At 33.3% G+C, this 17023-nt stretch overlaps 1 protein-coding gene across 5 annotated transcripts in view; it reads right to left on the minus strand.

The window, feature by feature from the left end:
* LOC109831476 (putative methyltransferase C9orf114 homolog) overlaps positions 649-17023 on the minus strand; it is a 19739-nt gene continuing 3364 nt past the window's right edge. Inside the window, exons 3-11 of one of the 5 annotated variants that reach the window (XM_020398798.1) lie at positions 16384-16557; positions 16224-16290; positions 14009-14067; positions 13086-13164; positions 12282-12400; positions 12099-12178; positions 2920-2989; positions 1142-1219; positions 649-1050 (exon numbers count right to left, since the gene is read on the minus strand). In XM_020398798.1, the coding sequence (XP_020254387.1) occupies positions 976-1050; positions 1142-1219; positions 2920-2989; positions 12099-12178; positions 12282-12400; positions 13086-13164; positions 14009-14067; positions 16224-16290; positions 16384-16557 (801 nt within the window). In that variant the 3' untranslated portion in view covers positions 649-975. Of the gene's footprint in view, positions 1051-1141; positions 1220-2919; positions 2990-8053; positions 8134-12098; positions 12179-12281; positions 12401-13085; positions 13165-14008; positions 14068-16223; positions 16291-16383; positions 16558-17023 lie in introns of those variants that run through there. The other 4 variants (XR_002244431.1, XM_020398800.1, XM_020398799.1 and 1 more) reach the window with 4 other exon arrangements.

Genomic DNA, 17023 nt, shown 5'->3' on the forward strand with positions numbered 1-17023 from the left:
TACTGGGGAATAAAGTCTATCTTCTTTTTGTTATCCTAAGTGAGACCAAATCGGCGCTGTCTTAGCCTAATTAACTGTGTAAGTTGTTGAAGCCTTCTGATGTAGGTTTGAACATGAGCCAAGGGGTTGCCTAGTGTCTATCATACTGATAGACTGCCTGAAAAGCACGAGTCTTGTAGAACTTTATAATGTTGGTTGTTTGAACGTATTATACATTTTTTTTGGTTCATGCAAAATGTTTTAATGAGAAAATCATGCAATGGTTGCAATTTTTAAAATTTTCAGAGTTCGCACATAAACGGAAGACAGGAAATGAGCTTCCATCTTTCTTTGCACTTACGTTGTCATTTTCTCATGAAACTATTTCAGTTCATTTCGATTTAAATTAGAAGATAGATATACTTGGTTCATATCTCGCCGGTCAAAATTTGTAGGAAGTTGTTGAAGGTAACAATCAAGTGGCTCCGATAGACACCTAAATGAATGCGAATGCTTTGAAAGAGTTTTGAGGATGAAGAAAGTTATACAAATATGATGCAACCCTTAATTCTGCATAGCCCATGCATCCTTTTATGGTTTAATCAATTGTTAGTTAACCATACTTTTGCACTTCATATATTCATGTATCAATAAACAAAAAATGGGAAGTTTACTTCTATGGTCAACATATATAAATGGAGTACGAGCAAACAATCCACCGAGTACTGAATTTGATGGCCTTGAACATGGTGATTTCGATTAATTTACAGCGTTGCCAAACAACTGGGATTCATAAAAAAAAAACCTGATTCCTTAAAGTGTTTTCAGCATTACAAATCTCTAAATATCAAATGCCTACACGGCGACGAAGTCATTGCTGCAGCTTTACTCTCGGAGCCTGCTCCTCCATGACGACAAAACTTTTTAAGACCCACTTCCATTTACTTCCCATCAATGATCCTGCTAACAAAAATCCAAACAAGATTTTCCAGAAATTTATTTTCCTTCAGGTTTCTGCATGGCTCGATTTATTGGTTCTTGGAAGTACTGTAGAGATATAAATACGGCCTCCTACATATACAACATTTTAGGTGAGAATAAAAAATGACAGGTTACAAAGCAATATCAGAAGCAATTAGGGAAAATTAGAAGATATAAGTACCTCAGTCCTAATTGTTCTGCTACCCTGATGAGGACATATATTCAAGTAAGTATCAAATACATCGCGGGGATCCTTTCCCTGTCAAAAAAATGCACTAATTGAGTTCAATGAAGTTCTTCAAAAAAGTATGTTGCTCAGATACTCTATTTGACAATGTATTCTAAAATCACCTGTAGCATGAACACAATATATAGATACAGAATCTTGGTATGTCCCATCAATTAAACATATATTTGAAGGGTACCGTTCTAATATTCCATTTAAGTTAAAGCTGAATCCGAAATTGGATATTAAGACTAGAAAATGTAATGAAAGTGTAGAAATAACATAGGCACAATATAATGATAAGACATTATTAGGACTTAAATATTTGGGGTCAATATTACAGGTGGGTTTGAATACAAGTAATGGTAAGGGAAGGCAATGATTCACCTAAACCCAAAGAAAGGGGATTGTAGGGGAAGGAACAAAATAGAAGTAATTGTATTTGGATAGAGGAGGGAAGAGGGGGTACACCCCAATTTGTGTTTGTTTAGAGCAGAGAAGGGAGGGAAGCCTGCATGATCAATATACCTTTTTGAAGAAATTGAACTTGTAAACGTTTCTTTTTTTCTTTCAGGACAATTTTGGAATAGTGGAAAAGTTTCACTTACGCTCAATCCTTACCCTCCCAATCCGTCCACTTTAGGTGGGTTAGGAAAGTGAGTGAATTTGCTTGTTTTTTAACCCTCCGATCCCTCCCCCTTGCTAGTTAAAATTCTAAACAAACACTAAAGCTCAATCCTTATCCTCCCAATCCGTCCACCTCAGGAGGGTTAGGAAAGTGAGTTAATTTGCTTATCTTTTTTAACCCTCCCATCCCTCCCCTTGCTAATTAAAATTTCTAAACAAACACAACTTGTGGAGGGTTAACATCCTAATCTTCCCAACCCTTCCCCTCCCCTCTTTAAAAGGCGTATCCAAACTCGCTGTACGTGTCTTTAGCTTAACTTCCTGGCAAGGTTACAGAAAGCGCTAGGCGGCCTAGGCAAGACTCAACGCCTAGAGCCTAGGCGCCTAGGCGTTTTCCTTTTTTTTAGCTTTTAATTGCAATTACTGATAATAAATGCCAATGTTATTGAAAGCTTATATGCTGGCCTGATACCTAGATAGATTTCTTGAGTGGTGGTGGAGGATGTTTCGTTTTGAATTCACAAGAATTCAGCAATAATGAGATCAATGACTCCATTTAACTCTTCCTTTCTCGTTGATTTTTGTACTCCTGAATTATTGGTAGTAATAAAAAGTTGAGTGTCATGATGATTCTGCTTTAGTGATTGTACAGCTCCACTTTAATATAAAGTGCATGATTCTTGTACTCCTGAACTTTTGGCAGTAATAGAAGTTGAGTGTTCATGGTGATTCCGCTTTAATGATTGCACAGCTCCTCTTTAATAAAAAGTGCATAATTTGAAAAATAAAAAAAATCACAAGTATCGAGAAATTGTAGGTTTTCCTTTCTAAAGGGTAAGTGAAAGTCAAGGGTAGTATTCATAAGAACAAAATCTTCATCAAAAGAAATAGAAAACATTTTCGCATATCAATTCATAATTCAGAAAAAAAATACTTGAATGTATTTTATAGTGGTTAGTACAGTTGACAAGGACATCTATTAACCCATAGGTGTCTAGAACAAAAATAGACCATTATACATGAAATCAAAACATCAAGAAGAGATACCAGAAAAAATTATTTTCGCCTAACCGATTGAGAAGATATTTTTTCATGGAAATATTTACCTTCAGAGCTTTATCTTCTTCGATGCTTTCCTCCAAACCAGCAAGTCCTCCAAATGCAATCAAAAGATGCCTGCAAAATTGAAAGCCTAATCACTTGAGAAACAGACAACTAAGACTGCTTGTGCGAGAACAAAGAGTTTGCAGCTGTGGCAGAGCCACCTTACTGACATAGATGTAGAAATCTATAGACTTTAAGTGAAAGACTGAAAGAAATATTGGTCATCTAGAAGTACACAACATAATCGAGACATGCACCAGATTGAAAGATACAAAACACATATAACAAACATATCATATACTTTCATAACATGGAGTCCATACAAGCCGTGTAATAAAGAAAATCTGAGTTACCATATACTTAGTTGTGTAAATTCAGGAGGAAAGGTTTCAATATTTTTATCATATTTATCTCAAAAAAGCAAAAGAAAAAGAAAAAGAAATGGAAAATAAAAAGAATAAATGGAATAGTTTCTCCAAATAACTTTTACCCGCAGGTCACCTGGTTCGTTCCCTTCTAATGTAGATCAGTGATTATTATGATAATTGCCATTACTATAGTATCCACGCTGCTATAGTAAATCATGTCATTGCCAGCATATCCAGTGACTACTATAATACCCCCAAGTATCAAGCGCTACAGTTTTTCCCCAACCCCTTATTTCCAGTCATCATATTTAGATTCATCATCTTCTTAATCACTCCTGCAGTAGGGTATTATCGTCTTAATTGTAAAAACATTCTACGATCCTTTAAAATTGGGTAGTGCGCTTTATTCTTCAGATTCTGATGATCCACATGGATACAGAAATTGAATGGAAAAGCTGCAAGACTTATTCTCCTACTATGATATGTTGGCCATGTAAATATATTTGTAGTTCTCTATGTACAAGTGTAGGCTAGAGGGAAAGCTGAAGATTGGTTGTTGAGAATTCAATTCAATGGTCATGTGTGGATGTCTTCGTGGACACACATTAAGGATCTTTATTAAAATAGTTCTCGGTCCTGTATAATCTATAATGTGTGTTTATAGTATTTCTAGTAAACAATTCGCGCACACAAGCAATGCGCTTGACCAAAAAAATAAAAAAAATATAATATCTTTTATGCATCTAAAAATTATTAATGTATCCTTCATTTAATAACAAGAATGAAATTGAGCTTAAAATTCATATAATAGTTTATTGAGCATTAGTGGATCTAAATAAAATAACTTTTATTTTATTTATTTTCTGAAAATTTCTTGGTTGTAACATGAAGATATATATATTAACTTTAGATTGAAGCAACAAAAACTATTATATATAAGAAAATCCATCCATATTTTGTACTTAACATAATTATGAAAGATATTTTTTTCCTAGTTAGTTAAACATATTTTGCTTATATATATAGTATACACGTTGCATAAGACTGTTATTTATAATATGTCACTACCTAGTTTACATCTGTGTTGCATTTTCATTTTTTAAATTATATGAGTTTTTAAAAGGTCATGCATGAAATTTTAAATTTGACAAGGAGATGGAGGAACGGAAGCATGAACCTTATAGAAAAGGGGAATGAAAATTTAAATTTGAAAAAGAGATGGGAGGAATTGAAGGTAATGGAACCTTCTAGAGAGAAGGGGAGGAGGGAGAGATGGAACCCATCTTAATAAGTTGTTGGCAAATGACCAAATTGCCCTTACCTTTTACTAAAATGACGCTCCACTCTTTGACAAATTGAACGAATAATTACCCATTCCTTCAAATTTGTATACCCCGACAATGTTTTTTATATAGTAGTATAGATACTCTTTTCATCCTTTGTTCCTCCATCTACATGTCATGCTTAAAGTTCTTTGAGAAAATGAAATCATTTTCCATCATTATTTGAATTTAATCTCCAGTTAGCATTGACACTAAACTAACACCGTTCCCAAACTTCAGTGTTATGCCCAGTCTAGTACCAGAACCAGAGCCACTTACAATCACTAGAAGAGCCTGAGCGTGAGCTTGAGCGTGACCTTGAATTAGCATTAAGCACCAACATAAGCCAAATTCTTAACCCAAGTCTGAACGCGAGGCACAATCTGATTTTGAGAAGAATCATGCAGAAACTGTAGTAAAAGTCAGGTCGAAGGTAAAGGAATAAGGCAGTCCAAAGAATGGTAAATGTTGTCCTAGGCGGTGAAGAATTTGATGAACATCTCTGTGCATGTACCTTCAAATGTTGCACATGACTCACTTTCTCATATTAGATTCACTATGCTTCCTCGCTGTCAAGTCATATTCTTAACTCCTATGACGTCCTGACTAGTGCAAAAAAATTTCATTCATTTCTTTATTTTGTCATGCTTTGAAACTCAAGGTGGGTTTCTTCAACAAAGAGAAATTTCAGGCAGAACTATGTATAGAAAAAGATAGGAACGGTAAAAGAAACATACACCAAAATTGTGACACCACATACCTACGTGCATATATATTTGGACCAATAAATGTTTTTTAAAACACTTCTCACTAACAGTACGATATTGCCAATTTAATAGAATAAAATAACACTACTAGAATTCCTTATGGCTACTACATTTATCATAAGGGACTAAGGGTAAGTCGGTAACAAGTAGATAAGAACTCAATGCCACTGGATATTACCACCGCTCATGTTTTCCAATCAAATACTAGGTCTTACTTGACCCAATCCACTCCCAAGAGCACGAGTCGGTTCTCAACAGCCATATAAAGGGAGGAAGGGTCTAATTGTAGTACCCTTTCACAATCATTTTCTAGCATGCATAACAACTAGTTCTTTAAGTTCTAGCCTATTAAGATTTCCTACAAAAGTCTCCAGCAAAGAAGAAACCAAAAAACGAACCACTTACATAGTAAACCCAGGTGAGATCATCATATCCACTGTGCTACTTTCATGAAGTAAATACAGTCTTGTCTTATTCTTTCGTTTCTTCAGTCTAATACGTCAAAAGTTTCTCTTTGATTGGTATGGTTATACTGTATTGCTATACTTTCCTTATATTAGAAAATACTTTATGAAGTTAGTAATTTGATAACTCAAATAAATATAATTTTTATACAATACTATTACCTATGTAACTGATTATATGGTTATTGTATTTCATCATATTTGTATACTACATACAACCTCAATACCGCACATATTGATTGATAACACTGAAGATGAACCATCAACATTCAGTGGATTATTAATTGATTGATCAGCATATATCTGGATTATGCAGAGCTTAAGCCTCAAATTGTTATTGTTATTGTTTTTGTTTTATCGTGGATGGGAACATAAGATGATATCGGCAGGTAAGTGGTAAACCGAGAAAATTATATTTCATGCATTATTTCAACATTTTATTTATTGAGTCAATTTAAGATTATTTTTATATTGAATGTTAATTATACTTATTGATAATCTCACTGGGCTAGTGTAGCTCACCCTTTTATTTACCATTTTTTTCCAGATCAAGCAGAAGTAGAGAGAGCTCTGTTGCGGAAAAATAGATGAGAATTTTCCTATAAATAGAGCTTGAAAAAGAGAACTCTATCATGTAAAATATTTATAAAATAGCAGTAAAAGAAGAGTTGGTGGTTTGTATTGTATAATTATAATCTCACGCTCTGAATAAGATCCTGTATAATAACTCTAAGTTATGATGCGTGACAGAAATTCAAATATATACACAAATATGGGAAAAATAATATTTGAATATCTATATGAATACATCCCACAATCACTACAAAAATTTCTCATTTTCTTCATATATTGTTCCGAGTATCATATTAGTTCATTATCTTCATCTTATTGTTATAGTCACTTACATAGTAATGTACAATTACAATGGAAAGCACTGCTATAATTCTAGCAGGTGGGATGATGTTGCTTATTCGTGGGATTTAAAAATCCATAAGGATACGAGAATTAGAAGGAATTGAAAGACTTCTTTTCTTATGAAGATAGGAAGGATGTGCAAGTATGTTTGTGTTATTGTTGAATGTGAAAGCCTAAGGCATGAAGTCTTATGTGGTTGGATGTTAAATCCTAAGGTTTGAAGCCTAATCTGATGTGAAGGAACATGAGGGAGTGCTCGTTTCTTTTGCTAAGACTAATTTTCCACATAATTTGCAAGTTACTACCTTCTCTATTAAAGATATCTATTTATTCAAATTTATGATTCATCACATGTTAGTAAGATAAGCAATATTATGCTTCAGACCATGCATTTGTTCCCGATTAAGTTTAATGATAAGTCTTCTACATGATTTAACACATCAATGCAAGTTTCAAAGTAAGCACATGGACCTTTTCTCAATAGATTTCTCACAAGTTGTTACAAGAATTTCTTCGTCCCCAAGTAAAGCCCTAAACGCTATCCAAATTAACTTCTCACTGCATTATATTTACCCATTTAGACAAAAAGTGGAGAGTTTATCTTTCAATTTCGTTCTAATGCAAAAAAAGTTCAAGCCATAATTACATGGAACCCAGTTCGTTCTGGCTCATGAGACAGAAACGGGAGTGTTATAAGCCACAAGTTAGGAATCGAGTTGGGAAAGGGGGAGGCTTATACAGTATACTAGGAAATATGGTACATTTTAAGTTCGGTTCAAGTGTAGGAACCATAGGTTTTGCAAGAGTCAAGAAACATGATATAGTTGCTATTAGTAACGGTAAAATAACCTTGAGAATCATGTTGCAACTAATGTATGCATGATTTATTTGCTTATTTTTTCACGTTTTTTTATCGTCTATGCTTTTGAAAGAGTTATTTTTTAAAAAAAGTAACTTGAATTCCAAATCAGGTCGCCCAAGTTGGTGAGTTGGGTCGTGTTCCACCACAAATTCAGGAGGATTGAGCCCAGATCATGGTTCGCTACAACATCCCATGATTTCAACATCTATAATTCAAGCAAACCTAGTTTAATTTGGTATGTCTTCATAGTTGCAGTATTATTATTCTCAAGAACTACATTAACCCATGATAACTCAAATTTAGAGTATTCTCTTTTAACATAGTTAAGTTTTAAACAATCCAATGTCAGCAAATCTCAACACTTGGCTCTCTATAGTTTCATCGATCACATCCTAATTTCACAAACATGAATGATATATCCAAAACTGTCACTTTTACCTTGATTATCTTTTGTGTACCAAGCTCAAATGACTGTCTCTACCAACAAATGTTTCTAAGGGCATGTTTCGTTGCAACTTCTGTAGAGGAAAACAATGGAAAGTGAAAAAAATAGTGGTTAGACTTTTAAAGATGGTAACGTATCATCGTAATGCTGATGTGCCACTAGAACCAATAACCCCACCAAAAACTTTTGACTTCGGTTAAAAGTGCAAACCTACTATAGAACATAATAAAAAGAATTAAAATCTAATTACCCCTCATCTCTTTCATCGCTACTTTTCATAATCTCCCCCAAAATCATAAACCGTCTCCCCAATTCATCTATGTCCTAAAATCCCACCCTCAACCTCCACCTTACGCTAGCAGAAGGAAAGGGCCTTAATCTAAAGGCAGAAGGAAAGGGCCTTACTTTTGATCGACTTGCTTTGCTTGGTCTAGTTGATGATTTGAGGTTAAATAGTTGTGTCCAAATGTCTTATTTTCATTGTCTATGAACTTCAATCTAGATTTTTTGTTGCATGTTTTTATTGAACATTTTGGTGTTTATGAACTTATGTAACCTTTTTGTTGTGAAAGTTCTGATTTTTTCGAAGAGTTTTGTATGATTTATGTAAGTCACTCTTCAAAATTGGATGAGTTGCATCTATCTGCAAGAAAACAATATGACGAAGTGAAGGTACTTTGATCTAAATCACCATGCGTATTTTACATTGTTCATTTTTATTGTAAGCAAAATAGTTTGTCCAATGATGTTCTTGAGAAAACAAATCCACAAAATCTTTTCATGTAAGACAAAATCTTATAAATTATGTTATCATTATTCATTCATTGTTAGCTTGAAAAGTTATAAAAAGAAATGAATTCAAGTGAGCATTCCAACTATCTTGGAGGATATTTGAGATAAAAATTGAAGAGATTATATCAAAAGTAAAAGATTTAAAAGGAAAATATTAAATTAAGTATAAAGAGGATATATCAAAGCATGCCCAAGTTTGTAGAAATTTTATTTTCTACTAGGTGGATGCACGTGCAATGCACCTAGTTAAATTTCATGATTGTTTTCTTATCTGATTACTATAAATTGGTTTTGAAATTAATTTTCTTAAATATCCACTTAATCATGTAATTTTTGAGTCCAAACCTTAAAATACTACCATTTATGTTTATTTAGCTTTAATTTTATATGTTTTTACTATCACGATAATATCATTTGAAAAAGTTACTTTTCATACATCGATAGAAGACTACGTTGATCTATGGGATTTTTTGAGAGTATTTGATAAGATTGAAATGCTTTTAATAAAGTACTTATATTTTATCCTCTATAATTTCTGAAACGCAATAATTATTTTGCTTGTTAAGATATAATTTTCTAAACCTTAGGATCTATTAATTCTGATTGGTGGAGCCCCTAGGGCTAATGATAGTTTAGAATCATGATGTTGCTCTCGATAAAACCCAAAAATCAGATTCTACATGCTGGAAAAAATATGGCATTGACTGATTAAAGCATTAATCAAATGTAATAATGTAAGAATGCAAGTCTATGCAAACTATTCAGAAACTAAAAAAGGTTACATTGTGGAAATAGCCACTCTATGCTTTCATAGATGAGCATTATATCTTGTAGAAACTTAACCACTAAATGCATTGAAAGACATTTTATCCTCAGAAAATTAACACAATGTATTAATCTTTACAAGCTAAATTAATCCTTACTTGAGATCTCACTTGAGAATTGTGACAATAAGTGAATGATATTAACACCACAAACTTATATAGGCAATGACCAAAGCTTGATGAGTGGAAAACAAATTTTCTTAATCAAATAAGAACAAGACATGAGAACAGCCAAGGTTAATATAGCTCACAATCTAATTTTTACTTTAAAGATAGAGAGCAGACTACAAAAATATTTAGAGAACAGACTACAAAAATATTTATCAATGGTGGAAAAGTTACCGGAAAAGTTACCGCAAATAAGATGTAAGTAAAGGAAAACAATATACTCAATATCAAAAGGAAGGAAACATTTTTACATAAAACTAAAACTTCAAAACTTCCTATAACCAGCAGTGAATATGTGACAAGAAGACCTAAAAAAAAATTCTTGAAATTAGAAATGCTAGAACCATAAATCACAGTATTTGTGTGAAAATACCAATATTTTGTTCAACATGTTGATATCCAAGAGTATCTATCAAAAACATATCACTCACACTGTGCAAATTAAAGTTTCAATTGTTTCTACTTTCACATAGATAATGCATTTGTTCCACTGGCAAATAACAAATGGAAACAAATGGAATAAAAAACGTCTATCAAATCAACTCTTTAGGCAAAAATATTTAATAAATCAAAATCTTGTTCAAGATTGACAATATTCCAAGAAAATCTCAAATTGATACCTTCTCCTAAATCCTTTACAACATTAACATATGGAAATCATTCTCTTTTTTACTATTCGCGTTCAAGAAATCATCAAGGATTCATTTTGTTAAAATGCTATAAACAGTTAGATACAAAAATTGTTCTCTAAAGAAACAAATTTGTAATGCACGAAGCCTAAATTGATTCAGAGAATCAAAATAATTATCCAAAAACTACACCTGATATATTTGTAAATATTCAGCAGCTTCCTTAAATCAAATAGTGATAGTATCTGTCCCCTTTTTGGTAGGTTAAATTGTAGCTTTGGACAGTTGAGGGGGTGTTTAGGAGATGATAGTAAAGATGGCATTGCAATATCTTTCTAATTTCCAATTCTTTCCAATCGTGCCCTTAGTTTTGCAACTGAAATGATGAACCCAATAATTTCCATTGTGATAAATTTCAAGGAATTGGTTGCTTGTTAAAGGAAGGAGACTCGATCAGTAGTTGATGAAGCGCGCGCGCGAGAGAGAGAGAGAGAGAGGACCGATTAGGTCATAACTTCTGAGATTCTTATTTTCTATGCCACTAAATAATTATCAACAAGTTTATAAGATAGATGATAAGTTCTGGTAATGTAGTGTTTTTAATAACTTTTAAAGGGTATTGAAAGTTTTTGTTTGACTCCCACTTTTAAAGGAAGTATGATATGATTATGTGCAATTTCTGTAGCCATCTTCAAATAGTAAATGATGGAAATTTATGCCATCACCAAAACCCAAAAGTTAGAAAACCAAGAACGCGTAGCCTATCAAACAATATCAGAATGCAGTCGTCCTTCCTAATAAACATCTCCTTGATTTCTCCTCTCTAGATCGTAGCACATGCATACACCAAAAGAGAAGAGGACCAAGTCTCAAAAAAGCCTCAAAAGTTCTGTTCCCATCACACGAAACTAGAGAATAAAGAGGAATTTCTCAGTTACCTCTTACTTCATTTGGTATGCGGATATCAAGTGAAGTGAAAATGAAATTAATATCAGAATGGAATGCTAATTTCCATTCTCACGATTGGGTACAATTTAGAGAATAAAGTATGAATGAGCATATCTAGAATTGTTTTCATTCACGTGTTATTAGAATTTAAATCCCTATAGCATTTTCATGTTACTTTCATTATGTGGATTATAAATGGCAAATCTCTAGTTTTTGAACTAAACATCTAAACAACCCTTTAAAATCATAGTTCAGATCCTGTACCATGTCCAATGAGTTCAAAAAAATGTATAAGTGTTTTAAATTAAAACATGTATTGTATAATTGCGTAGATGCCCAAATATATGCAAGGAGTATCCAAGGAGTTTGGGTATGGGTACGGTTACATGTTGGGTATGGGTACGGCGCGCAAATACAAGTACCCAGGTGACATATGATCACAGTAACGGCTTGTATTAACAATTTGGATAAACCTGTCTTTCAATCTCTTGGAATTAGTATATTACACCCTTTGTTAATAACCATTCCCCATGACAAAAATGTTAATGATAGCAGTTATGACACAATACTAAATAAAAAATCACTAGGCCAAGACTATCAAAAGAACTAGTAATAAAACGAGTTAACAACAGAATTAAAATGATAGGAGCCCAATAACTTAACGTGAAGGCATGTACCTAAAAGTAGGAACAATAAGTTCTGATGAATTAACCTTGAGGCCATGCTCTGATGTTCCAATAATATGATCATACCCATCCTACAAAATGATAATAGGGAGAACCATACATATAAGCACTTGGAGTGAAATTTTCATCTTGAAACTACTGTTTCAGAAAGGAAAGGCAAAGCATTTTCTCTACCTTATAAGGACTTCCCTTAAATACACAGCTTAGATTGGAAGCATATCTAACTCTATAACCCCAATATAATCCCATTTCTTCTCTTGGGCTCGTGGATGGAACAACCTGTTTCAAGCATTCTACACATAATCACAGGAGATATAATTACAAACTGGTAAATTGCAACAAATTTAATAGCATGGAAGAGAACAACAATAACCATGATTTAGCAGAATTCAGGAAAATCCCATGTAAATACAATTGTTTGATAGGAAAAATTGCTCATAACAGTCTGTGTTAAACAAATAACAAATATACCAGAAAAGTGAAACACATAAGAACATCTCAAGGAGCGCATGCCCACATCCACATAAGTGCTGGTCTATTCAACACATTACCCACAATATATTTACCAACTTATACAAGATAAATATTTTTAGCCAAGAAATCCAATAATTACTGCAGTTTTTAATTTTTAGACATTCGAAATTGTAAGGTAAAGACGGACGGCTAAGATTCTAATTTGGATATTCTAATTGCTTTATTTGAATGAGAAGGATTTGGCTCCAAAATCTTTGGAAAAGAGCCTACTCTATCTCTGTCTATCTAACTAAATGCATATAATGAACTTTATTTTGATCAATACTTGTTCAAATGTAAAGACCAGTAGTATTAAAAAAAGGCAACTAAGCATATCATAAAAGCAGTAAAATGACTCCAACAGGTTAATGACAATCTTAAACAATTTGAAATCATAAAATTTGGCAGAATTTGAACTTGCAAATAAGCATGTCTACAGTTAATAGAAATCAAGTATTCATTCACCAGTTCCAATGTTTCGATCAGTCCCCATGGCCACAGTTACACGTTGTCCAGCTTCAAGGACTTGCTCTACCAAGACATTCTGCAATAATAAAAATTCTAATTTAACGAGCATTTTCAAGATTAATGAGTTACACATGCAAAAGCACAAAATCGGCCATTTAAAATGCAATGGAAAAAATGAGAATCAGATCATTTTTCCTGCTAAATGCTTTACAAAGGCCACCACCCTTCCTACATTTCACGAAGTTAACAAGTGAAACTTTGTGGCACAACTTCTAGTGTAACTAAAGAAGCTTCAAAACTTGGTCTGTATGGATTTCAGTTCCCTTTAGGCTTTTAGAAATCTCCAATAAGTGGAACCCAAAAAAAAAAGGGAAAAAAAGGATTGCCACCACTAACGCACTAGAATCGTTAACAAGTTAAAAATGAAATTCAATATCAGCACAGGTTTCAGTTCACCTTCATCCCTACAAAAGCGGGCAAATTTTAAAATAAATATGTATTGTTGTTGTCTATTTAAAAATTTTGAATCATCCAACTTCAGCATGAACACTTCTTTTAAGGCAAAGTCATCTCTCAATAACTACCATGTTCAGTAAACAGTAACTCTCTACAAGACAAATATAAATGCGCTCTCTAAGAAAGATATGACCACCATGGTAGAACCAGTTAACCGCGGAAAGAGTAGTGGTTAATTACAAATCGCAGGTATAGAAGGTTTATATAAAAAACTAACAGCACTAAAATTAGGAACCTAATATAATTGAAGCGCAGCAGATGTAAATTACTTGCATTATTGGCACCAAAAATAAGATCAAAATATAAGGCTAACAAAATTTTGCTGTTGGTATTGACAAAAATTACAGAAAATCCTGATTCTGAAGCTACCTAAATTTTTTTGGCATGCATTAGTTAAAGCTTACCTTACTTAAGCCAACATCAACAAGTGTTCCCTTCGTATTTGTAGGATTCAATGTTACACCTGTTATGGAAGTTGCGAGTGGTTGAGTACTAGAAGGTAATCAGACAATCATGCACATAAATAGAGCGAACTACAAAGACATGGACTTCAGTTTGGACAATATGACAAGATTCACAGCAACAGCTCTAAGAAAAAGGTAACCTGATATACCTCCGTGAGGAATTCAACATCAAAAGAAGATAAAAACATTTATATTTGAAGTTGTACTTCAAAACAAGATAACAACATTATCCTATTATGTAAATCACTTGAATTCTAGGGTATTTTTCCTCAGTAAGTTTGGGATTAAATCTATACCGCTTTGAACAGGAGCACAGGAGCTGATGGTCATATACAAGCAAATTGAGAGAAGTTTCACGGAAGACCAATTCATTATGTTGATACAACAGTGTGGCGACAATCACATTTCCAGAGTAAGACTGCCTAGTTATCATCACCATCCTTCCTGTAGCTACTAAGATGAAGATGGGTAACCCAACTGCCTACCTAGCATCATCCTCTAGAATCCAGGTCACAGGTTCAGGCACTTTTGATCACATGGCTAGTAATCAGCTCCATTATCGAATAGTCACTATGTTTAATGACGAGTATGCACCGGTTTGTGCTGCTATAAAATGCGAGGACAAAGCTTTGATGATAGATCCAAAAGCAAAAAATAAGGGAAACTAGAAATTTCCATAAGAAATATTTCTGACTAAAACCAGTCTGTCTGACAGACAAACGGTCTGACAGACAAAGATACAAACTTTGCCTGAGTGCTAACAAGTAAATGACACTTAATATCTATAAGATATGGATTCCTTACGACAGTTAAATCATAACCAAAAGCTTCAAAGATGTAACACTTCCCAGATTATAACAATAACCCCTCATGCAACTTTTTACTATTGAATTTGAAACTTAGGTTAACTAGCAAAAAACATCAAATTGGTGGTTGAAGAGTTGGTTTCTGCTCTCTTGTGCATTAGTTTGGAAGGTTTCAGTGACTCCGAATAGGATTATCAGGGTTCCTTTATTGCTATCTTTAAAAAATTTCTACAATTGCTTAAAATTTATATTAAATAAAACACTAACGATAACTTCTTAAGATCTTTACCTTCATATATAATGTCATTTAGAGTTATGTTGTATAATGTCATAGTGGATGCTGTGTAATTTTCAAACTCACACAATTTACATAACTAATTAGAAATATTAAATTTAATGATTGCAAAAGTTTCATAATTTGAGCACTGTACGTATGAACTGTCTGATATTGCAGGATTTGTTCTATTAATTAAACTACAATGGTGAAGCTAGTCCCACCTTTGTTTTACAATGTATATTGCTTTCAAACACATCCCAAGTAGATCCTGTCAAGATGATCAAGATTCTTTAAAATGTTTACCGTGATTACAAATAATGTTTAAGATCAACAGAATTTAGGCTCGAGATACAGTCCTATTCTGATGCAAGACATACTTTTGTTTAATCCAGATATCCAATTAGACTGTCCTAGAAAAGGCGAAAAAGGAGCAGCCTAAAAGTTGAAATCTCAGGAACACACAATTATCACATGTTGAACAACATAGTCTGGCATGATATAAAGTGAAAAGGATGAATGTCATTCATTCATTAAAAGAAAGCTCAAAGAACTCATGAATTAAGCACCGCTTTTAGAACATATAACAGAAACATTTATAATACATAAAATCATGACATGTTTCAAGTTTTAACAAAGCTGCACAAAATAACTACTCAGGACTATGACAAAAACCCATTTATAAGAGTTTGATATGGCAAGAGTAGGAGAGAAGAACCCATGTAGAAGAGTCTGACATGAGAAAATGAAAGTGTATCATGTTATCTAGCTATCATTTTGAACAAAATGTGTAATAACTGTTGTATGGGGATTGTAGGAATTTTTTTTCTTACATTATTGTTTGGAAGGATAATGATGTTGTGTAAAACCTAGAAACAGTGATGCAAACCCCCTTCTACACAGCCAACATTTATCCGTTATCACATTTCATTTCGCTAATTATGCACTTGTGAGTGCTCACTGCTAATCCTCATTAATTGTAATTATGTTATTTTTAATATATTCTAAAGAACCTATGTTATTATCAGCACAAAAGCAGAAAAGTAAACAAATAACAAGGATATTTGGAGTTGACCTTCACGATATGGAGACCACTCATGCTTGCGCACATGGTGAGGAGCATCAAGAGGGGGAAGCAAACCCTTTAGAGCAAAATAATATAAGCAAAGATGAGTCTAGATATTCTGCATCAGAGTTATGGATATGAAAAAAAAATCAAAAACAAAAAATTTCACCACAAATTTCAAGTTATTGTGCATTGGAAAGAGACGGCGTCTTAGATATTGAGGCGTCTCCAAATACTGCAAAATTCTCACAAGGAAACGTGCACCACTTTCCCTTCCATTACCATCATCGGCTGTAGTCATAACAGAATCATCTGATTGGGCTTCACTATCGAACACTACCACCTACACAGAAGGAAAAGCTGTCTTTCAGCAGATTATTATTCTGCCTTACATGAAAATGATTCTAACACTATCGAACACTACCACCTACACAGAAGGAAAAGCTGTCTTTCAGCAGATTATTATTCTGCCTTGCATTAAAATGATTCTAACCAGTAAAGATGATGATATGTCCAACAGTAGTTTAAGGTACATGACCTCATACATCAAACAAAGACTGTACTTATCAATGATTGACAACAAATATTACAATGGAAGAATATAACATAAGAGTACCTTTGAAGGACTTCTATTCCTAATTCACCTAAAACCTTGAGGAAGAATTAAATGAGCTGAATTTTTTTTATTACTTCCACTACTTTGCAAAAGTCTAGCTAGAGGTAACTGTTTGCACCCGGCAACATAAGAATAAAGTAGGTCAAATAATTAATGTACATAATCAGTAATTATATTTATTCATAATTAAAGA

Source organism: Asparagus officinalis, chromosome 2 (genome assembly GCF_001876935.1).
Source record: "Asparagus officinalis chromosome 2, Aspof.V1, whole genome shotgun sequence".
In the NCBI taxonomy this organism is placed as follows: domain Eukaryota; kingdom Viridiplantae; phylum Streptophyta; class Magnoliopsida; order Asparagales; family Asparagaceae; genus Asparagus; species Asparagus officinalis.